Source organism: Vigna umbellata, chromosome 8, assembly GCF_029865625.1.
Source record: "Vigna umbellata cultivar VRB3 chromosome 8, Vumbellata_1.0, whole genome shotgun sequence".
In the NCBI taxonomy this organism is placed as follows: domain Eukaryota; kingdom Viridiplantae; phylum Streptophyta; class Magnoliopsida; order Fabales; family Fabaceae; genus Vigna; species Vigna umbellata.
Genome location: NC_142172.1, coordinates 44,094,825 through 44,120,980, shown reverse-complemented (window position 1 = coordinate 44,120,980; position 26,156 = coordinate 44,094,825). Strand labels below are relative to the sequence as shown.

General features: G+C 30.8%; 3 protein-coding genes across 3 annotated transcripts; 2 read left to right on the top strand and 1 right to left on the bottom strand.

The window, feature by feature from the left end:
* The first annotated feature begins 94 nt into the window (after positions 1 to 94).
* LOC124847332 (linoleate 9S-lipoxygenase 5-like) lies at positions 95 to 4,562 on the top strand. Its single transcript, XM_047324799.2, has 8 exons — positions 95 to 574; positions 1,467 to 1,707; positions 1,887 to 2,228; positions 2,317 to 2,402; positions 2,647 to 2,754; positions 2,849 to 3,153; positions 3,247 to 3,510; positions 3,665 to 4,562. The coding sequence occupies exons 1-8, from the start codon at positions 119 to 121 to the stop codon at positions 4,431 to 4,433; spliced, it is 2,571 nt and encodes an 856-aa protein (XP_047180755.2). The 5' UTR covers positions 95 to 118; the 3' UTR covers positions 4,434 to 4,562.
* A 2,740-nt stretch (positions 4,563 to 7,302) lies between these two features.
* LOC124847348 (photosystem I reaction center subunit II, chloroplastic-like) lies at positions 7,303 to 8,088 on the top strand. The gene has a single exon (XM_047324820.2). The coding sequence runs from the start codon at positions 7,357 to 7,359 to the stop codon at positions 7,981 to 7,983; it is 627 nt and encodes a 208-aa protein (XP_047180776.1). The 5' UTR covers positions 7,303 to 7,356; the 3' UTR covers positions 7,984 to 8,088.
* Positions 8,089 to 13,364: 5,276 nt separating this feature from the next.
* LOC124847338 (Haloacid dehalogenase-like hydrolase (HAD) superfamily protein) lies at positions 13,365 to 15,365 on the bottom strand. The gene is made up of 7 exons (XM_047324806.2): positions 15,208 to 15,365; positions 14,957 to 15,120; positions 14,823 to 14,860; positions 14,627 to 14,714; positions 14,335 to 14,544; positions 13,848 to 13,913; positions 13,365 to 13,753 (listed from the first exon to the last, which is right to left on the bottom strand). Exons 1-7 carry the CDS (start codon positions 15,251 to 15,253, stop codon positions 13,580 to 13,582), a joined length of 786 nt encoding a protein of 261 aa, XP_047180762.1. The 5' UTR covers positions 15,254 to 15,365; the 3' UTR covers positions 13,365 to 13,579.
* Between the last annotated feature and the right edge of the window lie 10,791 nt (positions 15,366 to 26,156).

Sequence of the window (26,156 nt, the reverse complement as noted above, 5' to 3'; positions counted from 1 at the left end):
TTATGGAACTTAACAATATTAATAAGTTTGTTTTGTGTTATATAAAGGAGGAGGCAATGTTAGTCTTATAAACATATTCTGAAAGGGTGTTTGAAGCGGAGAAACAGGAAGAAGCTAGATGGAGGTGATCCAAAAGTTGGAGAGAAGGAGAGAGGTAAGAGGGAGAGTGACCCTAATGAAGAAGGGGTTATTGGATTTCCATGACATAAAAGCGAACATTCTTGATCGAATTCATGAGTTATTAGGGAGGGGTGTCTCTCTTCAGCTCATCAGTGCTACTTCTCCTAACCCAGGTCCTGTCGGAGAAGTTGCATACTTGGAGAAATGGGTTTCAACCATTTCTTCTCTAACAACTCCGGCAACAGACGTAGAATTCTCCATCACATTTGAGTGGGATGAAACCATGGGAGTTCCTGGAGCATTCATCATCAAGAACCATCACCATAGCCAATTCTACCTAAAAACACTCACCATTGAACACATTCCTGGCCACGGCCCTGTCAAATTTCTCTGCAATTCTTGGGTCTATCCCGTTCATCGTTATGCCTATGATCGTGTCTTCTTTGCCAACAAGGTAACTTTATTTTTTATACTTAATACCACTTTTTCTTCGACTGTCATATGTTTATACTAAAAAACTTATACAATAAAACAACTTAAAGCCACTTCCTTCTAAGAATCTGTGTTATTTTTCTTCTTATATTAAATAATATTAATGATTATTTTGTTGTCTTATCTTTCACTTATGACCTTGTAATTATCTTAGTACAACATATGTATTTATTGCAATATTAAATAAAAATTATAAATATTTTATTAAAATATGTTTTTTGTATTATATTTCTTAGTTTGTCAGAACAAATTTCAATCACACTTAAAAATGAAGTACAGAAAAAAGTAAATAGTTTTCGATAACACATTAAAGCTTTCCATTTATGAGAAATAATTATTAGAAGTAAATTGTGTCACATAAAAAACGATCATAATTTAAACAATTTACGTATTTTTTTTTAAGTTTCTTCCTCAAATATGCTTTAAAATTAGTTATTAGTTTATAAGTTAATTCATATCTAACTTATAAATTATAACTTGATCATCTAGTTAAACGAAGCAGAAACATTTGATAAACTAACGGATAAATTAGTTGATAAATGTAAAATGATACAAAACTATATACAACTACAGATATATTATCATATAAATAAAATTTGTGTTTCTAAAGAAAATTTGTTATAAAATTATAATTTAAGATTTTTTTAAAAATAATTAAACCCTTATTAAATGTTTTATATGCTTTTCTAAATTTTAATTTTTTTAATTTAAATTATGGGTAGAATGAATTTTTTTTATAATTTTTATTATGTGTAATTGACATATAATATTACGTAATAAAATAGTAGTTATTTCAATTTATAATTGTAATTTTATTTTATTTTAATCTGAACTGAGTTGGCTTTGTGGTTTAGGCTTATCTTCCATGTGAAACACCGGAGCCACTGCGCAGATTCAGGGAACAAGAACTAATAGTTCTTCGCGGAAAAGGGTTTGGAAGGCTTAAAGAGTGGGATAGAGTTTACGACTATGCATTCTATAATGATTTGGGATCTCCCGATAATGGTCCTAACAGCGCACGCCCTGTACTTGGTGGAGGCTCACAGTTACCGTATCCCCGAAGAGGAAGAACTGGTCGGCCACACACCAAAACAGGTTTCCCACAGAAGTCATAATAATAACAAAATGACGTACATTTATAAAGATAAAATGGTCATAATTTTTTTTTTGTATTTGTTTAGAAGTAAAGTATCCGATATATAAACATGTGTGAGAAACGGATTGGTGGTGTATTATTCATGATAACGAGTATTCTGGTTCTGTCATGATTGCAGACCCCAAGACTGAGTCAAGATTGCCTCTTCTATGTGTAAAAAAGATTTATGTTCCAAGAGATGAGCAGTTTGGGCACGTCAAGTTTTCAGATTTTTTGGCTTACGCAGTAAAGTCTGTTAGTCAAGTTGTGCTTCCAGAGATTACATCTTTGTGTGACAAAACTTTTAATGAGTTTGACACCTTTGAAGATGTTCTTAGAATTTATAAGGGATGTATTAAGTTGCCAAGTGATTCTCTGGTAAAAAAACTAAGAGAACTTGTTCCCTATGAGTTGGTGAGAGAACTTATTAGGAATGATGGTGAGAGATTCCTTAAATTTCCGTTGCCTGACGTGATCAAAGGTGTTTTAATGCTTTCCCGTTATTTCTTTTAGCTTGGATCATCCCATAAATAATTATTCTAGTTACATTAATATTGGTATAATTGCAGAGAGTAAAAGGGCTTGGAGGACAGACGAGGAATTTGCAAGAGAAATGCTTGCTGGGGTTAACCCTGTCATCATCCAACGTCTCCAAGTACAGCAAAAAAACAACGCCAATTTATAATTAGACTATACATAGACAACAAAGTGATTAAGTGTTGACTTTCTATAGCAACTAAAATTTTACTTCAATGATAAATTCTTGAGAAGTTTAGATCATTAATGGGAAACTCCAATTCTTGAAAGAAAACAAGAAGAAAAAAATAAATTACGAAATCTCATCTGTTTTGAACTTGATGTTTCTGTTCTGACGGGTTAAATCTAAATGCAATATGCAGGATTTTCCTCCTGTCAGCAAGTTAGACCCCAATGCTTATGGTGACCAAACTAGCTCCATCAGGGCAACAGACATAGAAAATAGTTTAGATGGGCTCACAATAAATGATGTACTAATCACTACTCTCCTTTTCCATAGAAACACGTAATGAATTATGTTATATTTAATCTATATGTCACTAACCAAGTATCTTCATATTGCAGGCAATTCAAGAAAAGAAGTTATTTATATTAGATCATCATGATGCGTTGATGCCATACATAAGTCGAATAAACTCTACCAACACAAAGACTTATGCCAGTAGAACACTCTTGTTTCTACAAGATGACGGTACACTAAAGCCACTAGCTATAGAACTAAGCTTACCTCATCCACAAGGTGAACAACATGGTGCTGTAAGCAAAGTTTTCGTTCCAGCTAAAGAAGGATCAGCAGCTTCAGTTTGGCAGCTAGCTAAAGCTTATGTAGCTGTGAATGATTCAGGATATCATCAATTGGTCAGCCACTGGTATGGTTTCCAGAAAACTAATCTAGCACTTCAAGTGTTTCATGATATTTCTTATCTTAAATATATGACAAGAAAATTATGACTCTTGCGTAGGTTGCACTCCCACGCAGTAATTGAACCATTCGTAATAGCCACACATAGACAGTTGAGCATTCTTCATCCCATATACAAGCTCTTGAAGCCACACTTCAAGGACACAATGCATATAAATGCCTTAGCTCGACACTTGCTCATCAGTGCTGGAGGGGTGTTAGAGAAAACAGTTTTCCCCGGCAAATTTTCCATGGAAATGTCAGCTTTTACATACAAAAGTTGGGTTTTTCCCGACCAGGCACTACCTGCTGATTTGCTTAAGAGGTGAGTTCAGTCAAAAAAACGACTTGAGAGTGAGGTTTTATTAAGTAAGAAATGACACCACACAATTAGTTATTTCTAATGAATTTGTGTTGTTAGCAATCTCTACATAATAACATAACATCCTACGATTGTATTTGGATTGAATGAATATCAGGGGAATGGCAGTTCAAGATTCTAGTTATCCTCATGGACTTAAGCTTGTGATAGAGGACTATCCATATGCTGTGGATGGGTTAGAAATTTGGGAAGCAATTGAAACTTGGGTGACTGAATATTGTAACTTCTATTACACGTCGAGTGAAATGGTTGAGGAAGATGATGAACTTCAGAATTGGTGGAAAGAAATACGCAACGAGGGTCATGGTGATTTAAAAGACAGACCATGGTGGGGAGAGATGAAAACTAGAGAGGAACTCATTCAATCATGCACCATTATCATTTGGCTAGCTTCTGCTTTCCATGCAGCTGTGAATTTTGGACAATATCCTTATGCTGGGTACCTTCCTAATCGTCCAACAGTGAGTCGTAGGTTCATGCCCGAGTTAGGTACCCCAGAGTTTGAAGAACTTAAGTCAAACCCTGACTTGGCATTCCTAAAAACAATCACTGCCCAGTTCCAAACACTCCTTGGCGTGTCACTGATTGAAATTTTGTCAAGGCACTCAACGGAAGAGGTTTATCTTGGACAGAGTGAGAACACCGAATGGACTTTGGATGTTGAACCGTTGAAAGCATTTGATAGATTCTCAGAGAAACTAATGGAAATTGAGAGTAATATTACCAAAAGAAACAAGGACGAAAGATTGAAAAATCGAAATGGACCAGTGAAGGTGCCCTATACACTTCTCTATCCCAACACTTCGGATCATTCAAAGGAGGGTGGGCTTACTGGCAAGGGAATCCCCAACAGCATATCCATCTGAAACTCCTTTTCTAGCTTATATATATCCTCTCACGTCACTATGACTAACCAGAGAGTTTGGGTATTAAATAAACAATTTATGTGATTACTTTTCCATGCATCGGTTGTTATTACATATGCAACTATTTATGATTGTGTTGTGTTTTTAAAGTATTTCAAGAGGCTCTTGAGCGAGCTACTTGTTTGGTTTGTAAGTTGGTTTCAGGTAACTATAAACGATACTTTTTATGGCATTTAAACAAACAAGTGATAGACGTGGACTTCCACACATGAAATTGGGCCAAGTATATTCACTGTAGTGCAAATTGTTCAATTTCATCAGTGTGTCAACTAATATAACTTTTGTTTTCCGTTTTAATAAATCATTTTCATAGCTTAATTTTAATTTCGTTTTTAGCTTGAAACTCATCTCATAACCTACGTTGTTCACGTGATTGTTATTTGCTTGGTCTTTCATTTGAAAGCCTGGGTCAGTGAGACTACCCAACCATCATAATTTTATCCTTTTATTTTTCATATATAAATCTCGAAAGTTGATGTTTATTCTTTTCATTTAATTTTTGTATATACTCTTTTATTTGAGAACTGTTTGTCTTTTCTGAGTACTTCAAATCCTTTTTTTTTCCTCCCTTCTTTAATTACTTGTAATTTATATTCCCTCTTCATTGAGAAACACCTATTATATCTAGAGCTGTCAAAATGGTCATAACCTGTGGATCAATCCGGCTCATCACGGGTTTGAACCGGATTAAGTTTGAAAAAATTGTATATTTTAAGCGGGTTAGATTTCAATCTGACTCATTTAAATCCGACTCATGTAGGTTGAACCTGTAATAGGTCGGGTTGACCCACCAACCCACTTACCTATTTTTATTTTATTAAAATTTAATTTTAATTTTATGAAAATATATTTATTTATTTTTTGTTTGAAAAAATTATTTAAATTCTTTATTTTCAAAATTAATTAAACACTCTTGGAAGTAAAATTTGTTTAGATTTAAATTACAGAAAGTTTGTAATTTTTTTATTTTAAAAAAATTGTAATTAAGTAAGCGACCGTGTACCCATCAACTCGTGGTGGGTCGGACTGGGTTCGAATTTTCTAGCTCACTAATAAATGAGTTGGGTTGAATTACCAACCCATGAATCGAATTTGGTTTCACATAATATTAACTAAGAAAAGTACGGTTAAATAAATCTACATCGTTATGAATATGAACAGAGTTGCATTTTCACTTGCAGATCGAAGTCAAATATAACTGCAAATCATAAGTATATTGAAGATAGGTTAATGATTTTATGAGTTTTCATTTTTATTTAGATTTATATTTAATTTTTTAATAACTGGTTCTATAAAAATTAATTCGAGGTGGTTCACGTTCAAGAATAAATGTTTTGGCAGAGAAAGATCCATTGGATCACGTTCCATCTCAGTTTCTTTGATAAACTCCCACCATTAGCTTTAAAATTTTGAAACAAATATGCTTCAATTAAAAAGCTAGAAGATCAAAGTTTATACCCAATATTCTAAAATATTTCAGTTGCTCTCCTTGCACTAGTATGGTAATTCGACATCAAATTTGTTATGTCGAATTTCTTAAAATCAGACGTCAAAATGATATAAAACGTTAAATGACCCAGCGTTAGACGCTAAAAGGTTAGCGAATTCAATAAAAATTTGAGCTGGAGATTGAAAATTCATTCCCTGTTAGTGCGTGATATCCTCTTCTATGATCAAGCTTTTCCCAAACGAAATTTGACAATTATCATATATATTTTCGTGTTCTTGTCCTTCATATGCGCATTTTGCTTTTTCTCTAACGGGTGACAACACTTTATTACCTACATTTTGAAGGTTAATTTTCGTTTTCGTTTTGAAAAACTTATTTGTTGAACTTGTTTGTTTTTTTGTGCTTGTTTGTTGTTGTTATTTGTTATTGATACTACACGATCATAGTTAATGCTTTATAAAATACAAAAAACTGGAATTTATTCTTTTTATACTTTTAAGGTCTCGTAGAGTTATAAAAAAGTATCACAATTAATTAAAAAAACAAAAAAAATTATTAACGTCGAATATTGACAAAATTCGACTTTAATTTGCTTTACGTCGAATTGTTCTATTTTCGACGTCAATCTAACGTCTCCCAATATGACGACGACCTCGAATTCGATGTGAAAGGCCGAAAAACAACAACCTTATACGGTGTTTTTGTACTAGTGTTGCCTACAAGATCAAGTTTAAATTGTATACTGTTTAAAATATTTAAAAAATATTTTTATATTAAAAACAAATTTTAAATAATTTTTTTATATTGGAGTAGTCTTAAGTATTTATAACTTATATGTTAAAATTAAGATATCTATCCTTAATTTTTTGTCTTGCATTTATTATTTATATATTTAATGATCATTTGATATTTATTCATATTATTAGATAGATTTGTTTCGAATTATGTACGTATTCTTGTTTAATTAAGATAACATCTTTGTATATACATAAAACATAATATTTGTTCGATCAATACACCTTGATAATGTGACTGTCACTTTAAATAACAAAGTAGTTTTGAAGTGAGAAAGTAATATAAAACAAAAAACTGAATTAGTAATTAGCAACTATCAATGAAAATTTATTTTAACCTGAATATTTATTTTATTGGCTGTATATGCAAATAAAGATATATATTTTAATGTAAAATATATTTATTTATTTTCGTGCAACGGGGAATAAGAGGTGTGAGGTGTGGGTAAGAGGATGAATCAAAATCTTTGATTGTAATTGGTGGAAACCATATCCACTTATCCATATCCAAATCCACACAACCCATCCAAAATCTTCTCCATCCTATACTTCTTTCATCTCTTTTCTTTTGTTTTTCACTGATCTCTCACAACACAACAACAACCCAACCCTTCTCAGCATGGCCATGGCAACCCAAGCCTCCCTCTTCAGCCCTTCCTTCTCTGCTCTCAAACCCACCGACCGTGTCTCCGTGCCATGGAAGCAATCCCCCACCTTCTCCTTCTCCTCTGCGAAGCCCCTCAAGTTCTCCAAGACAATCAGAGCTGCAGCGGCCGATGAAACCGCAGAGGCCGTAACAAAAGAGGCACCCGTTGGGTTCACCCCACCGGAACTGGACCCAAACACGCCTTCCCCGATCTTCGGAGGCAGCACTGGTGGGCTTTTGAGGAAGGCCCAGGTGGAGGAGTTCTATGTGATCACATGGACGTCCCCCAAAGAACAGATCTTTGAAATGCCCACTGGGGGTGCTGCCATCATGAGGGAGGGTCCCAACCTATTGAAGTTGGCCAGGAAGGAACAGTGTTTGGCTCTTGGAACTAGACTGAGGTCAAAGTACAAGATCAATTACCAGTTCTACAGGGTCTTCCCCAACGGAGAAGTTCAGTACTTGCACCCCAAGGATGGTGTCTACCCTGAGAAGGTCAACCCGGGACGCCAAGGGGTTGGCCAAAACTTCAGGTCTATTGGTAAGAATGTTAATCCCATCGAGGTCAAGTTCACCGGCAAGCAACCGTATGATTTGTAAGCACCACCTCCTTCATTCCTCCTATATGCTCTGTACTTATATTGTCAAATTTATGCCACAGATGCTAAACTCATGTGCCTTAATTTTATAGCTATTTTTCTCGTATTCTCTCTTTAGTATTGTTTTATCATTACTGTCGTCAACATCTTTTGGAATATTGATTTGCTTCAACTTGATCAAACCTATGACAAAGTAATAACACCGGACATATCTGATTTGAGAATTCTGTGATCAATAATAATTCATCAGTCATGAGTGAATTGGATTTTACATTTTATCTCGATCTTCCAACTATATCGCTTTCAACGTTCAACGAGGCTTACATGTACAGCACAACCTGTTTTTTCTGTGTGTTTCTCATTATAAACGGTGGCAACTCTACACGACACCATGAGTCAATGACTAACATAACGACAAATACCATTTTTTTTTTCAATAATTGGCCAATAGGTAGCTCTACAATTTTCAGTTGCAGCAAGAGTTTACTGCTGTCCTGATCTTGAGTCATTTATTTGAATCTAAATTTGATGCGATCTAAACTTTGACTGCTTCATATAACACTGGTCTATACAGTTCAATTGTATATAATAAAAGAAATACAAAATTATAATTATGATGCTTTTGGTTCATTTTAAAATATCACATTATTTAGGCTATGAGACGAAATTTGTTTATAAGCATCTCCACAAAAACTTAACCGTTTAAAATGGCAGCAAGATAACTACCCGACAGTCCAAATGTTCAGGACTCACTCTGCAGAAAGTTTGAGTTCGAAGAAACATAATTGTGGTGTGAAAAAGTTCTACATTATTGATAGATTTGTTTTTTATTCTAACGTAACAAAACCTATACACTAACTATGACAATGAAAAACATATCGTTATTTAACCATAAGATTAATATTTCCGTAAAAAAAGTCACAACACTAATATATGCAATATGATAAATTCATTGAGTTTCATAACAATTATCTTAAAAATTATATTTATCATAAATTTTATTGTCGAAAGTTAATTTTTTACATCGACAAAGGATTAAAGTTAAACTTTAAAAATAAATCTTTGCTGATAAAAATAAACTTTAGAAATAAGTCACTCATGAAATTAAATAATATGTATCCGTCAGAGGTTCGGTTAGTAACTCGAAGGTTGTCCTAACCTATCTTAATCTAAAACTGGGCCAATATGTATTGTTCTTTGTGACCCATTATTTTGTTAGGGACATAATCAAGGTCTTAGCTTCCTGTACCTCCAACAATGACTAATTGCAGCTCTATAATTAGAGAAAAATATTCAAACGCTTTTCAGCACTGTACCACACCACCAATGCCACTACCTCGTCGGCATCGCTGCTGCCATCATCACCACTGCTGCATAGAATCAAGAGTGGGAGAACGAGAAGAAGAGAAAAAATGAAAAAAAAAAAAACTCATTATGAAAAGCTCTTTTCCAAACATATTTAATATAGTTTGAAATTTTCTTTTTGAACCATATTTTATATATTCCAAATAGTTCTTTTCGACATATATTTTATGTGGGAATGTTGCAGAAAATTCATTCCAAAAGACATTATATGCATTCTGAAAATCTTATTGCAAAATACATTTCATACGTTCCAAAAATGACATTGTGAAAAACTTGTTCCATAAATTTTGTTTCAAAAATTCTAAATACTTTTTAAAATATGTAATCTGGAAACGACTTTTCCAAAAAGTAAAATGGTCATTTTAAAAATTTGAGATACTGCACCCGAAAAATTTTAGGATGCAATGTAAAAGCCCAAAATCAAAATCCATCCTAAACAGTTTGAAATGAACTCACTTAGCAAGATAAAGCCTGTGATAAACTATTATCATTATTAATAGTTGCACGGTTACTATTGATTAAAATAAATCATAGTGTGTTGAAACTTTCAATTTGGATTTCAAGTCTTAGCTAAAGAAAGATATTCATTTCATTATGAGATTTATGGGATAAATAATTACCACCAAGACACGTGAAATAAATAAATAAATGCTTTCATATTTTAGAGTTATTCTCTAATTGTATCAAGCGTTTACCGGTGATTTAGAAAATATTGTCATCAGCCACAGGTTACCATCGCTCTCTTTCGTCGATATACTCAATTTACTTGTATTTAAAATTTAGATCCGTATTTTTTTAGTAATCTTATTAACATGATAGCTTTGCGAATATATATGTAAATGGTCTGAAGGTCATCATGGTTACTTCGTGATGAGTAGGACTCGTGTTAGTTACTACTCATTATCCTTAGACCGCTTAATTACTTATTATAAGCTCAATTATAGACTTAATGAAATTATTCCATCACTTCTCTTGCGTTAAATTTGTGTTCTCCTGCTTTAATCACTATTCAACCAGAAAAGGCTTAGAATTTACAAACGAAAACAAAATTGGAAATAATTTTTAGAAAAAAAAAATCTCTGTAAGTTAGAATTAATTTATATATACGGGAATGAGCAGAGATTCTCTCATAAATTGTCTAAATTTTCTTTTTTATTGTGTTAAACTAATTTTACTTTACTAAGAGATTAGTTTTATTATTTTATATTTTTGTTTCCGGTTTCGGTTGAATTGATTTGAAGTTCGGTCGTCCTTCCTTTCTCTGCTCTCTTTTGATCTTAAATCCTCTCCGAGAACGCGATCCACTCCAATGGGTTGTTGACCTGCAGAAGACACTCCTATGTTCAAGTCAGATATGTTTCATAAAGAGATCTATATTTTATTAGGATAGAAAAGTATGATTGTATGTGACATCAATTGTATTATTTATAGAACTTATGGCAGTCAAGTCCATTGATTAGTTATCAGTACATTTTAGGGAATCAAACCTAATAATTTAATATCGTATATTTGTAAAGTGTAAGGTAATCTGACCTATTAATACCTGATAATTGCCCATGAATGACCATTAACTCCGATCGGTATATTTCATATAGTACCCCAAGCCCAAGCAAGCTCTTTTATTCGAAAGAGGTGCGTATGGATTATTATGAGCTTTAAAAGAGGTCGCTCACTAAACAGAAAATGCTAAGAGTTCTCTTTGGATATGTTCCCTACACTGAACAGAAAATGCTTTTAAATAAAATAAAGTAAACGCTTCAATATTTTATAATTTATTTTTATAATGAAAAGGCATTGGAACCTGACAAAGCTGAACTTGTTGAGTAGTTGACTGATAAAAGTTCTTTTTCGAACTTCCTGCGTTGAGCGGGGATTTCTGAAGCCCTTTTTCGGACTTCACCCGAACGGCTTGAGGCAGGAGTTATTTTTCTAACTTCCTGTGTTGAACGGGGATTTCTGAAGTCATTTTTCTGGCTTCCCCCGAGCGGTCTTGAAGCAAGAGTCATTTTTCTGACTTCCTGCGTTGAGGCATGAGTCATTTTTCTGACTTCCTGGGTTGAGGCATGAGTCATTTTTCTGACTTCCTGGGTTGAGGCATGAGTCATTTTTCTGACTTCCTGCGTTGAGGCATGAGTCATTTTTCTGACTTCCCCAGAGCAGTCTTGAAGCAAGAGTCATTTTTCTGACTTCCTGCGTTGAGGCATGAGTCATTTTTCTGACTTTCGGTCTTGAGGCATGAGTCATTTTTCTGATTTCCTGCGTTGAGAGAGGAAGTCATTTTTCTGACTTCCCCTCGAGCGGCCATTATAACCTGACACGGTTGAAGGTAGGTCTGAACCTTTTTGCACATGATATTTTATAATTTATAATTTAAAACTAAGAGTCGGTAGAACCTGACAAGGTTGAACGCAGCTCTGAACCATCCTGTGCATAATATTTTATAATTTAAAATTAAGAGTTGGTAGAACCTAACCAAGTTGAGGTCTAAACCTTCCTGCACATAATATTTTATAATTTATAATTTAAATCTAAGAGTCGGTAGAACCTGAACCCATTTCTGAACCATATTATGCATAATATTTTATAATTTAAAATTAAGAGTTGGTAAAACCTGATCAAGTTGAGGTCTGAACCTTCCTACACATAATATTTTATAATTTATAATTTAAAACTAAGAGTCGGTGACAAGGTTGAACACATTTCTGAACAGATCCTGTGCATAATATTTTATAATTTATAATTTAAAATTAAGAGTTGGTAGAACGTGACCAAGTTGAAGTATGAACCTTCCTAAAAGTTTTCAAAACAAAAGACATGCCTTTAGAAATGATTACGAATTCTGAGGTGTTGATCCGAAGTAGCGATGTCGAGACCGAGCGCGCATCTGGTTCTTCATGACTTCATGGGGATGTCGCTCGGCCCCACGATGGGCGCCAAAATGTTTCGATTTAATTGGTCCAAGGTTCGGTCGTCCTTCCTTGCTGTGCTCTCTTTTGATCTTCAATCCTCTCCGAAAACGCGATCCACTCCAATGGATATGTTTCATAGAGAGGTCTATATTTTATTAGGATAGAAAAGGATGATTGTACCTGGTCATTAGTTGTATTATTTATAGAGTTTGGAACAGTCAAGTCCATTGATTATTTATCAGTACATTCTAGGGAATCAAAACCCAATAATCAATAATTAATACCGTATATTTATAAAATGTAAACTAATATAACCTGATAATTGTCCATAAATGACCATTGACTTCTATTGGTATATTTCATCCATTTCCTAAAAATCATAATTGAAAAATTCGTTCAAACAAATGTAGATTACAGTTACGTATAACATCAGCTAAACATCACTACATGTAGAAGAAATAATTGTCTTCAATTATTTAATAAAGCTATGTTATAATTGTTTATGGTTTTGCATAATTTGTGTTGCCTAATGTTGGATAAGTTCAAAACTGTGGATGTAAAGACAAAAAACTGTACATTGCCAACAAAATGGTGAAAGTATTAAAGGCGAGCCTTTATTTATAAAAATGAATTTAGAAAGACAATTTGTGAAGCTTGAAAAGGACTTACGCTTATTTAAAGCGTTAATGTTGTTCTCTCTGACGTGTTCCAAACACATATTTTTTTAGTACTGGATAAATTAATATATAATTGATTAACTAAAAGGCATAAAATTCTACTAACTAGGAGAAGAAATGTATTAAAAAATGTGTTAAGAAAACATTAATCTAATAGGCATAGTTAGATAATTATTTCAACAATGTTGTCACGTCCAATGCAAAACTCTCGATTAATTAATTGAGTGAAGTGATGTAACATGTTTCTTGCATTTGGCGAAATAGCCAACGAGCTTTTGCAAAAGTTACGGTTGATACGGTAAGTTTGGGATTTGTTCTCCAGTATGAAAAGAAACATTTTGGAAGGCATGGTTGTTCAGACGACGTGAAACGGTTCTGGAATATTCTGGTACACGGTGAAGAAAGATAATGAAAAGTAGGAGAGAAAGAGAGAGAGAAATTGATTTTATTGATGAGAGGACGCGTAGACAATATGTTACAATATTCACACGATTAACATGACGCAAATAATTGCCAAGGGGGCCATGTAACTTATTGTTATTGTCTTCCTTGTTATTTTACTATTATTTTAATTGTTTGGATAGTTGGGTTGGTTGGAAATGTACAACGTCAAGCCTTATCCCATATCCAAACAAAGGGTCAGTTTTCAAGCTCCAACCACGGCAATGGCCAACGCAGACTCCAACTCGCTTTTCGTACGTGCCATCGCTTCATCTTCACCGTCCATTTTGTTTGCCCATATCTCCGGTATCGCTTGCGCCACGTTATTCACAAACTCCACTGCATAGTCCGCTTCCTTGCTTTTCACTGTCTTCCCAACCTATACAAACATTCCAAACACACCACCACTTACTTATCAACATTTAACATGATGCACTTATACAGATGCTATACGACGTCGTCTGCGAAATTACCAGAACTGTATGCAGACCCATTTCTTTTCCCGCGGCAATGTTCCGAACGCTGTCATCCAGAAACAGCTGCAATATATATTTTAACAAACCATTATTCCTCATTCATCTCAATAATTTCTAATAAAAAATAAAACTCACCCATTCTGACTTTTCCTTAAATAATAATCTCATTAACTTTTCACTGTCAAAAAACGACATCGCGAAACAAGAAGTGACGACCCGTTTCGTTTCTTGACTTTTGTCCCCTTGTATTGTGTGTGGAAACACCCTTTCTTTTATGTATTTTCAATTTATTTCGATCAATATTTAGAAAGTGATTTTCCTCATAACTAATTCAAGACTTTATCGCATGCCTAAAATAACCCTGCTATCAACTAACTATTTTAGAACTCCTTGGTTTTGGTTTCTGGGACCGTTGATTACTGTTGCTTCTTGAATTAGTATTTTAACGTGATTTTACAGTAAAGGCAGTTCGCGGCGCCCTTACCGTACGACGAGGATCCACGTTGGCAGCGTGGAGCGCGATCTTGAAGGCGTCCGGCGATGGTTTGAGGAGGACGGGAAATTCGTCGGGTCGGGTTGCGTTGGGGAGATTCGGGTTAATAGTCTCGAAGCAAATAATTTGCTCGAAACAGTCCTTGATCCCAAGCCTATCCAAAGCCCTCATCGCGTGAATCCTATCCGAATTGGTGAAAACCTTAAACGAAGATAAGAAAATCAGAATAAAATAGTAATAAAAAAAGAGGAAAGAAAAATTCCACCGAGAAGTAGTAACATACAATTTTTCTTTGTTTGATAGTGCAGAGGAGGTTCCGTAACTGAGCGTCAGGCTTGATGGAGTCGTAAGGTAGCCTTCCGTGCACGAAACTGGTTGAATGTCAAGAGAACGAAAAGTTTAGTTCTAGACCAACGTTTATTTAGTGTTAATAAAGAAAATTCTGTTCGGTGTAGTTTTTATCTGTGTTTTATTCTCACCTGTGGTATTCATCTGCGGTGATATCATAACCAAGAGCCTGTAAAGTAAGGAAAGAGAGATTGTTGTAATGAGTATAATTATGACTTATTGTGAGTTATGGAAGGGACATTGATGGAAATTTTGTTATACTGACTCGCAAACCGGCGAGGGTGCTTCCGTAGGTTTTGAATAGTTCAACTCGGAGAGTGAGCGCTTTGGATTCTGAGAATCCGCATTTCTCTATGAGAAAGAGTTCGATGTTTCTCTTGACGCAGGGATCAATTCCGGTGGAGGAGGGGTACAAGGTGTCGTCCAAATCTGTTTAATTATTAAGAATTAAGAACTAAGAAAGAGTGATTTGGAAGAAAGAAGAAACAGAGGAAGCATGCGTTGGCCTGTACTCACCAAAGAGGATGGCGTCGAAAGGAGAGGCGATGGAGGTGATACCCATAGTTGAAGAAGTAGAAGAAGAATGAGAAGTAAAACGGTATGGGAAATGAAGAGAAGGAAGCGAGCTTGGAACGCAGGGAGGGAAGAGGAATTTATAGAGAGGACATGAGGTGGAGCATGTGGGTTGGATAGACATTGGTGATGGTAGGATCGCTGCGTCACCGTTTCGAATTTGCAAGCCGAGTAGACGCGGGGTCCACACGATAAGCGCATATTGCTAACTAAATCTTTCCATGGACGATAATACCCCTGCGCGGTGCTGCCCAATCCAACCCAGTATCATACACTTCATTAATAATGCCAGGACTATTATAATACTAACAACCCTGCTTCGTTCACACACCATCAACCTGTCTATTTATAATCTTTATATATATTTTTAGTTTATTTCATTTTCTCAACTTATTCCTATCACTGATGAGACAAAGTTCTTGCTGCTCCAAAATATCAGTTTATGCTCTTTACTTTTTTTATTCATTCTACAATTAAAGGATTCTTTGTTCACATTAATTTCGTGTTAATCAAGTTCAATATATATTTGTTTCGAATAAATTTTATTCTATTTTTTATAGATATACAAGACTTCAAATATCAAAACATACATAAACTTAAACTTCAGCACACACTTCAAGTTATTTTTTTTACAAGACTAAAAGATAAATTCCGTTAATTCTGCAACAAAAGTTAATGTTGGTGATGAAGTAACTTGAACTTTCAGTCAGGACTTTTTAATTAGATTTTGAGCTTACTTTTAAATTAAAATTCTAAGGTTAGTATTTATCTTTTAATTGGACTTGATATTTTTAACAAAGTTAATGATAGGGAGTAGTTTAAAAAATACAAATTTAGTGATTAAGAAAATTCAGAAGAACTTCTCAAAGGGAGGACATTATTAATTTTGTCAAAAACGTTATAATTTTATTTAACATCTTTATTGCTTATTCATATGTTTATATATGTGTGTAGGTAAGAGATTCTGAGTAGTGTTAATATTTTTATATGTTTTTTAATATATTAATTTTGCATTAAGCTAATACAAGGTAATTCCAACAATTCAATCAAAATATATTAATTCTACAAATCCAACCCACTTTCACATCTTCTTTCTATTTTCAGTAATAGATTTTCTTTTTCAACGCTCATCCAAGTGGTAACTTTAGAATTTAATTTTTTTATTTATGCACTTTAATTAAATGAGATAATTTTTAAAGTAATAATAACACCAGCTACAGTAATAACTCGTAACTAATTTTTTTGAAGAGTGATAATAATACACTCTATTATCTATTTAAAATTTATCTAATACCAATAAAAAATATTTTTATTTTAAAATATAAAAAATGATTTAGAATGAATCAACTAACAAGGTGAAAAAAAACTATTTTTTTTAATTAAGTGTTGAATGAATATAAAAATTAAGAGGTGTGCATAATATTTTTTCCTTAAGAAGTGTATAAACGGGAGACTTAATATTATAATTCTTAAGGCAATACCGATAAGAATTTAGAGATGTACAAAAATATTAAGAAATGTACATAAACATTTTTATGCGGAGACTCCCCATAACACCCATAAAAGGCTAACAATGTTTATAATTGTCAACAACATCCATAAAAGGCAACATAATATCATGTAAGAATAACACAAAAATTTATAGCAATTTGATATCAACATATTTGCGTATATATATATATAATAATATTCTTAATTTGTGCAATTTTTCTTTATACTACGTGAGATCTTTATTAAATAAAATTCATATAATTTCTGTCTTTATATATAAATATAATTTTTCCTCAAAAAATTTACAAATCATAATAATGCAGTTCTAATGCATATTCTTGCTTGAACGAAAACTAGAGAAACAGCATTTCTTTATCTTTAGCTTGAATGATATTGTCTTTCATGAACGAAAATTAAATAGAGGATATTCCTTAATTTTTATTCAAACTATATTTCTTTGTCAGAACTAAATCACCTTGATTTATGCACACAAATTAAAAAAATAATCAAATTTCAACAATATTCAATTTACAATATCTTAACATAACCCATCTCATATAAAACGGATATTATTATTATTATTATAGTTGTCTCACATAAAATGTTCGTTTGACGAATTGTTTTAAAACGGGGTTCTCTCGGTTTTAAAGTTTTCAGTTCAGTTCTATTTTTAATGGAATATAATTTTTAGGTGAAGCTAAATCTAGATTGAATCACCATACCAACTATCTATCTTGATTTACTTAAAAAATGTTAAATTCGAAACTTAAAAAGACAAAATTTTATATTAATAAACAAAGTCTGTTATTTTTAAATTAAATTATATAATATATGGATCACAACACATGTTTTAATAAGTAATATTTTTATTATTTTAAAAATAGATCACTTCATAAATCTTAAAATCGATTCAGTACAAGTCCATATAATCCACAAATTATATAGACTTAAAAAAACTTAAATTAAGTTCGGTGATTATTTTTTAGTTAACCCAATTTGTCATATAGATTTTTTAGAATAAATCTATTTGGAAATGGCTAAAATAATGTCTAAATTCGGCCGAATATACCTTGAGAAAACCGTTTATTATATTTTACAGTAAACATATTTTTGTTTGGGAGCCATGAAACAATTATTGTAATATAATATGCAAGGTTGGATTGTGATACCGAGGTGAAAAAATTGTTTAAATATAATATTCAAATCGTGTATTATATTGATCAAGATACCCAATGAAAAGGTGTAAAAAAATTATAAAAGAAAATCTCTACGGACTTAATTGAAGAGGTAACATTTTATTATATTAGTCTCTTCTTTTTCTTTTTCTTGCATATTATAAAAATGATTTATATTTGAAAAAGTAAAGCAAAAATAAATATAACACAGTATGCTTTTCCTTAATTGTAACATTTTTAGTGTAAAATTATTATACTCTTTTCCCTCTCACATTAATGATAAAAAGTTAATATTATTTTATCGTACTTCTTGTTCCATTCCCTATTTCACCCACAAACGAACAACAGAGTTATGGAATCATAATTCACTCCAAAACGACATGCATGGAATACAGAAATCGTGACGAGATGGGAACTTCGCATTATCTTACCAATCATGTCACAGCTTTGTGTTACAACTCAGATATGCAAATTTAATAATTTATTTCCTACTTTTCAAAAAGTTATTCAATAAAATACTCCCAATAACACTATGGATGTAACGTCTTCTCATAAAAACGATATTCCTCATACTTATAAATATATTATTTTTTTCTTCTTTCTTTAGAGATCATGTTGCAAAATTTAGACGATATCTCTCTGATCACCAACTTTAATATGTAATTTGTATTTATTTCTATGTATATTTTTCTACACACTTTATTAGATTTTAATAATCTGTAAAGAAAAATTGAATAAAAAAGTAGACCTGTGTAAGAGGGAAAAAAAAAAATCTAGGAAACCTGTTCAAAGACCTATACTGAATTTTCATTAATGAAAAACACAATCCCTGCAAAATAATATTTAATCAAGAATATGTGAAACCCTTAAAAACGTTAGGGTGTATCTTTCATATTACCATTTTTTAAACAACTTTCACATTAGATTGTTTTAGTTGATTCTATTCACATTTCTCCATAAATATATAAAAGTGCTCCATATGATATTGTGAGCATATATTTGTAGAATATAAGCGCATTGATTGGAACTTTTAATTTATCTTGTAATTTCATTTTAGCTATATTGTTACATAAGTTTTCATTAAAAAAATCAATATTTTACTATGTGCACTAGATTTTTGTGTAGGACTTGAGAGTATAATTTGTCGCGTTTGTGACGAAACCCAAATTCGGGATATCAAGAATTTTAATTGCAACACTATGAAAAATTCAGATAGAAGTTGGAAGTCGTATGCACCGTGAACTATCTTAAGACCAACTATTTGATTTTAAAATTTAGTTCGTATTTTAAAATTTTAATTATGTATTGTTGATGTCTTACTAGTTTGTAACATTACATTTAGGTTGAGGGTATTTTGGATGATCTTTACTTTTTAAATTAATTCATTATTAAATTATACTTTGCCCATGTGTTGCACGCATAAGAAAAATAGTAATTTTGGAGGGACAGGATTAAGATGTTTATTTATTTTCCATGTTTTAGTTCATAGTGTGTTCTTTTTCATGCTTTAGATTATAAATATAAATATAAGTTCCAAAACTAGTAAATGTAAAAATTGAACTCTTATAATTGAGTTGTGGTTAACCATCTAAGTTAGGAATAATAGGTCATTCCAATGCGCCGCGTCAGATATAGAAATAGGGACAAACTGAGAAATTGGCATTGTCTTACCCATCATGTCACGTCTATGTGTTACACCTCATATCTGCATATTAAAAAGAGAAAAAAACATGTATGGATATTTGAACTCTTGATCAAAATTAGTCTATGTTCATCTACATTATAATTTGATATGTTTAATATCCAGACTTTATCTTTTTCTTTAGTATTTACAATCAGAAATGGTGATAACGCTGTTTGGTATGCGACAAAATAGAAATAGCTAAAAAAACTTATTCCCCAAATTTATACGTCTATAAAATATTCTGTTATAGTTATTATTCGTATGTCCAGAGTACCAATTTCTCTCTGTATGCATAAATTTTTGGTCGAGCTTGTGAACAACTACATTGTCTTTAGATTAGAATGAGAACGAAAAAAGTAAAGAGAAGAGAAAAAAAATTGCAAGTGAGTTTATGGGGGCAGTTGTGGTGTCGTGGCAAAGCTGTTGTTATGGAGGTGGTGCTCTTATTATTATTAATAATAAATAATAATATAAAAATTCTTACTTAATTTTATTTACATTATTTTCAACTTAATTTCTACCGATCTTATTTTTTATTTTAACATAATTTCATTAATTTAACTTTTTTTTTCATTTTAAATAATTACTAACATGTTATTTTTAATATAATTTATACTCGTTACATTTTATTTTAATTATTTTTATGATTAAAGATGAAATAATAATAATCCATTTTTATCAATTAACTTTTTTTTAATTTATCAAACTTATTGCATCATTCACTAATTTTTATAATTTTTTTTCATTACTTACCAGTGTTTCCTTAATTTTAAAACTTCACTTTTATATCTTTTTCTTAAGCGGTGTGACTCATAAATGTTACAACATAGTTGTCTTGTCCATTAATTATATATATAATTTCATGTACGATTGAGTACAACTTAACTTAGGTGTAATCACTCAAATATTGTTTATTTTACAAATTCATTCATTTGAAATTTTGTTAAATAATACAATTTCAAAAAATTCAATTTATTTTAACCTTTGTACAATAATTTTAGTTTATTAATTATTTTGATAGGTTATATATATATATATATATATATATATATATATATATATATATTTTAATAATTTGTTTATCACATAAAACATTTGTTTGAAAGATTATTTGTCATAATTTATAACATAATAAAAATTAAACTATCAACTATCAACTATACCATAAGTTCATCACAGACTTGGACAAAATTTATACAATTATAGAGAATTAGAAATAAAAAAAAGTTGTTGATGTTCACATATCAAATTTAAAAATACGTGATTACATTTATATTTAATTAATTTTAATCTTATAAAAAGGGTTAACAAAAACATCCTTTAGTGATACATAATAATGTAATGTGTTAAAACGTTATTTTAATAAAAAATGTAATAATTTTATAAATAATAAATTTAGTTTTAATTTGGACAGGAAGAATATTACTTCTTATTGAAAAAATTTAAGACTAAATTAAATCAAAAAGACATATATATGAACTAAATTGAAATCAAGATAATGACACTTAATAGTGACACTAACACATGATATTGTCCTGCTACATGTCATTAATATGGTTAGGTTTCAAATTAAGGACAACATAATACTACCCTAAACATGAACAGTGTCACATTTCAAACCAGAGACCTTTCATGTGGAAACAAATTTTTTGACAAGAAAAGAAAAGTCTAAAAATATTATGACATTGAACACCATTAGTAATTTTTTTTTCAAAGAACACAATTGAAACATTTTTTCAAAAATTAGAACGTAATTAAAACTTTTTTAAAATAAATGACCAATTCAAAACTTTCTTACAAAAATAACAAGAACCAAGTCAGGAATTAAGCCCTTTTTAATATTTAATCAAGCAAACATGTTATCCTCTACCGGTACAACAAACATTTTCACCATAATGTTTTATCGCATGAGTTTGGATTGTTCATTTTGTTTGCATTTTTTGTCATTGACGACATTTATTCACAAGCTTTTACGAGAGACTAAGGAGTCCCTATTGAAGAAATGCATGTTGTGTGCAGAGTCATCTTTACTGGAAAAAGTTTGTCAAACCCGCTAATGTTAGACCTATTATTGAGTGTTAGGAAACTATATATTATTATTTTTTTATACTATATTTTTTTAATAATTTGGTAAGAAATACATTTTTTTAGAATTTTTCAATTGTGCCATCACGAAACATTTTAGTTGTTTATTTGAGTTATCTTTTATATTTTAATTTTTTATATTAATACGTAATTTATTTCAAAATGTGAAACTATTTAGATTAAAGTATATATATATATATATATATATATATATATATATATATGTATATATATATATATATGTATACATATATATGTATATATATATATGTATATATATATATATGTATATATATATATATATTATAGAGATACAAATTATAGAGAATTAGAAATAAAAAAGAAAACTTGATGTTTGCATATCAAATTTAAAATTACTATACACGTAGGTGCTAACATTTATACTTAATTAATTTTTATCTTATAAAAATAATTAATAAAAACATCGGTTAATAATATAAATAATATAATGTGTTAAAATATTTTTTTAATATATTTTACAATTTAGTTAAAAAAAGATAATAAATAATAGATAATAATTAACAAAAGATAAATTAGGTGATAAAAGTCCAACACAAACATTCATTATACAGTCCTGACTCATTTCCTTTACTTCATTACTTCTTATTTATTCTCAGAGTGTAAACTTATTTTTTTTTTTCTTATTTCTATTATAGCCAGTCCTTCTTCAGTATATTCATAGTACAGTAAAATATAAAAATTAGTTACTTTTAGATTTTTTTAAGAAATTTCATACACGCGTCTTTGCAAGGTTAGAATTTATTAAATGCATTATTAGGTTGATCAGGGAAAACCCTATCTAATAGCCAAAGCAAAGATGATATATTTGCTAGCTAAGCAAGATTCTAATCCTTTGTTTAAGATAAGATACATATGTTCCCATCAGTGCTGGAATTACACACTGGATCCACGTGGTTGTAAGCTGTATGAACCTTGAAGAGAATTTAATAATGACATGTGGATATGAAGAGTGTTGTTTGTAGAATACATTCTCTGTTCCACTAACATCGATAAATAAGGCTTTAAAACAGAGATTTAATTGTTGAAGCGGATAAGGTTTTTGGGTAAGAACAAATACTCGATTATCGTGCTGTTGTACCATTTGGACTACATAAAGTACTACTCATGTCCATGCATGTTTCATGTTTGATAAATTAACACCTCAACACCTGCCACTTTCCTTCGCCTCTAATCTCACCCTTCATTTATCGTTCTCACTTTTCACATGTCGAAAGTTGTAAATCTCACGGGCACATCGTAACTCCTTCGGTTATATCATCCAAAATTTAACAATACAAATCATCAATTAGATAGAGACATTAAACTCAATTAAGGCCGTTGGGATGAATTATGACATTTTTCTTCCTAAAAATATACCAACTTAAAAAATTATTTAAATAAATTTATGTCTACTTTAATTTTAAAATCTATCTATTTTTCATAAATTATAATTTTGTTACTCAAAAATCAAATTCTTTATATTATTAGATTTTATATAATTTTTAATTTAAGAAAAATATGGAGATTATTTCATGTTAAAAATTCAATTTTAAGAAATCAAATTCTCAATTCGTATATAATTAAAGTAAATATAAGTTTGTTCATGTAATCTTTTTAATATACTTATTTTGTAAAAAAAATTCAAATTTAAAGCTTATATTTTTTTAAAAAATATTTAATTTAATATTAATTATCAACTTTTAACTTATTAAAAATAAATAATAATTTAATTTTTATGTGAAAACTATCTAAACATAGATTTTAGTTTATATGAATAATAATAAACTCGATAGGATAGACTCTAGTCTAACTCTGATACCATGTTAAGAAATAGATTTTAAGTGTAAATCAATCTCACAAAACCGGGATATTTGGAAAAAGGATTTTTGACACACTTAAGACTTTTACATTCATTTAACACTATTCTTACTTATTTTTTATTTTCTTTTTCTCAAAAAAATATAAAAATTTACATTTTTATAACTATTTTATCCTGTCAAATGAATGTAAAAATATGTTATAATAATATTATTTACACCCACTTATATATTTTAAATTAATCAAATCTTTAATCGACGAAGAAATTTCAACAAATTCAAACTCAAAAACAAATAAAATTATATTTTGATGAACGCCATTCCAGTATGAGTAATAAATTTAAACAATGTTATTGTTATTTATTATTATTTTATTATAAAAAATTAATAATAGTTTTTTGAATTATAAATAACTTACTGTACTTATTATTAATTCTATAATTGGAAATAAATGGCAAATAATAAATGTTTGACCGGATTTTAAGCTCTCGTTTTTTTTTCTAAATTTCTCAATATGATTCTTTTCTTAATTATTTATTGATCTTATGAATATTACTTTTTTAAAGAGGGTCTGAGTTATTGTTACTTTTTCTAATCTGTATTTAACTCTCACGTATTAAAAAAAAGGGTTATCTTCTCTAAGTGGCCTTGTTGTACACGCAGCTTTGAACTTAATTCTTTATTGTTGTTTGGGATTCGTGTCGTTTGTTAAACTAACCACGTGTGACAAAAATCATTTGACAGCCACTGACATAAACTTTGGTCATTTGTATCACACGTGTAAGAATTCGCCCCTCACTTCACTTATTATTTTATTTTTTTATAACAGTTATATATCATACTTATTTGGTACAAATATATACCAAGAAATTACGTATACATATTGTATTGGCTATTTAGAAAAAATAGTTAATTTCTAGAAATTGCACAATATAGTTTTCGCGTAACAGTGCTTAAGAAAATGTTTTGTGGTTTTCTGAAAGTCAGTCATTTTCATACTACTCACAGACAGTTTCAACTTGATCAGATTCGTCTTGATTTGAGCAATAATCAAGATTAAGATTGTATCGTACAATTAAACATGCTTAATCCATCTCAAATAGCAAAGTCACTTAACTTCAACGAGCAAATTAAATTAATTAGAAAACTAATAAGATTGAGATAAAAAAAAATATATTTAGTCTTTTTATCAGTGAAAGACTATTTGCCCTGGATTAATTATTAATCTGATTTTAAAAAAAGTAAAGTTATTTAGAAAAAGTTTATCCGAACTTATAATGTTTTTACAAGTTTTCATAATTAAAAATATGAAATTTTATTTAGAAAGAATAAATGCCAAAAAAACAGATTAGATTAACAAGGGCACTAGGTGATGACGAAAGTTTGTATTCAATTATGTAGCAAAGAACATGATGGGCAATAATATAAGGAAACATGACAGCGAAAATATATTTTTCTTTTGGTATTTGATAATCGAGTTTGATCAGCACCAAAAAAATAATCGGGTTTGATAACGTAAGGATAGGACGTGTTTTGTCCGAAACAGCAAAGAAATGAATTAATAAAACAACATCGTTCTTTCTTATGCAAACGTGCTTGTCATTGATGACTCAACCACTATGAGAAGACAGAGGACGCTAAGAAAATATCATTAAATGATTCGAATTCTTGGTCCGTTGGTTGTAAACTAGTGGTGCCGGAAATGCACACATGGTAGAAATATGCTTCGTCAATTTTGTTTGTTTTACTCATGAAAACGGGGCTACGCGTTTACAAGGAAGAAACATAATAAATTATGGGTTTGAATATTTTTACGCTTGTTTCATAAACACATGGGTTTCGTGCTACAAAGTTTAAGCCTAGTTTTTGTGCCAGTATCTAACTACTGAAAAGGCTCTTTTTCTATGTTCGGAGGACCATTTTCAATGGTTATGGGAAGAAGGAAAGGGAGGGCGCAACATGATCAAATTTAAAACAACTAAACGGATGAATATATTGTATGACATTTCTTTTTATCATTAAGAGCTGTAATTTGTAAAACCTAATAGAAAAAAACAACCGAAACAATCTTTCACTAATTTTCTTTCTTTCTTAGTTATCATACCAATGACATTGACATTCCTTGTTTTAAAGGTCTTTGTAATTATTGAAAGATGCTTGTGGAGAATTTTTTGCTATCAAAATTTAATGAATTCAAAATTCAATAGCCCCATTTAATATTGCAACAAAAACTATAGAAAGTAGAATATAAGTGAAGAAAACACATATTTACAAATAAAAAGATATTATTTATTAATTTTTTTTATCGTTAAGGTTAGTTGTTTGTTAGTAAAAAGAGTTAAATTTACAACATCTTTTATCCTTTTAAAATATTTCAAATTTATTTTTGAGAAGAGTTGAATTTTCAACTGTTACCATTAAATTAATCTTACAATTTCATTTGCAATTTCAAACATAAGGTTTTGAATTTAAGTACCATGTTCCCGAGCCTCGTCTTTCGTCTCCTCAATCTTTCGCTGCTTGGCCGTCTTCGCTGCTTGGCCGTCTTCTTTTCAAGTTCGTCAATTGAAGAGGAAGAGAGGTTTTCACAGCGTGTAAATCCAACAAGTATGCTATTTT

What these genes read in the sequence shown, in the direction of transcription:
- LOC124847338 (XM_047324806.2), bottom strand. Translation starts at nt 15,253, where the DNA reads ATGGGTATCACCTCCATCGCCTCTCCTTTCGACGCCATCCTCTTTG. An exon ending in ACCGCAGATGAATACCACAG is followed by an intron (nt 14,715 to 14,822) that starts GTGAGAATAAAA and finishes ACATTCAACCAG; the next exon opens with TTTCGTGCACGGAAGGCTAC. An exon ending in TGGGTCTGCATACAGTTCTG is followed by an intron (nt 13,754 to 13,847) that starts GTAATTTCGCAG and finishes ATGTTTGTATAG; the next exon opens with GTTGGGAAGACAGTGAAAAG.
- LOC124847348 (XM_047324820.2), top strand. Translation starts at nt 7,357, where the DNA reads ATGGCCATGGCAACCCAAGCCTCCCTCTTCAGCCCTTCCTTCTCTGCT.
- LOC124847332 (XM_047324799.2), top strand. Translation starts at nt 119, where the DNA reads ATGGAGGTGATCCAAAAGTTGGAGAGAAGGAGAGAGGTAAGAGGGAGA. An exon ending in GTTGCCTGACGTGATCAAAG is followed by an intron (nt 2,229 to 2,316) that starts GTGTTTTAATGC and finishes GTATAATTGCAG; the next exon opens with AGAGTAAAAGGGCTTGGAGG. An exon ending in ATGGGCTCACAATAAATGAT is followed by an intron (nt 2,755 to 2,848) that starts GTACTAATCACT and finishes TTCATATTGCAG; the next exon opens with GCAATTCAAGAAAAGAAGTT.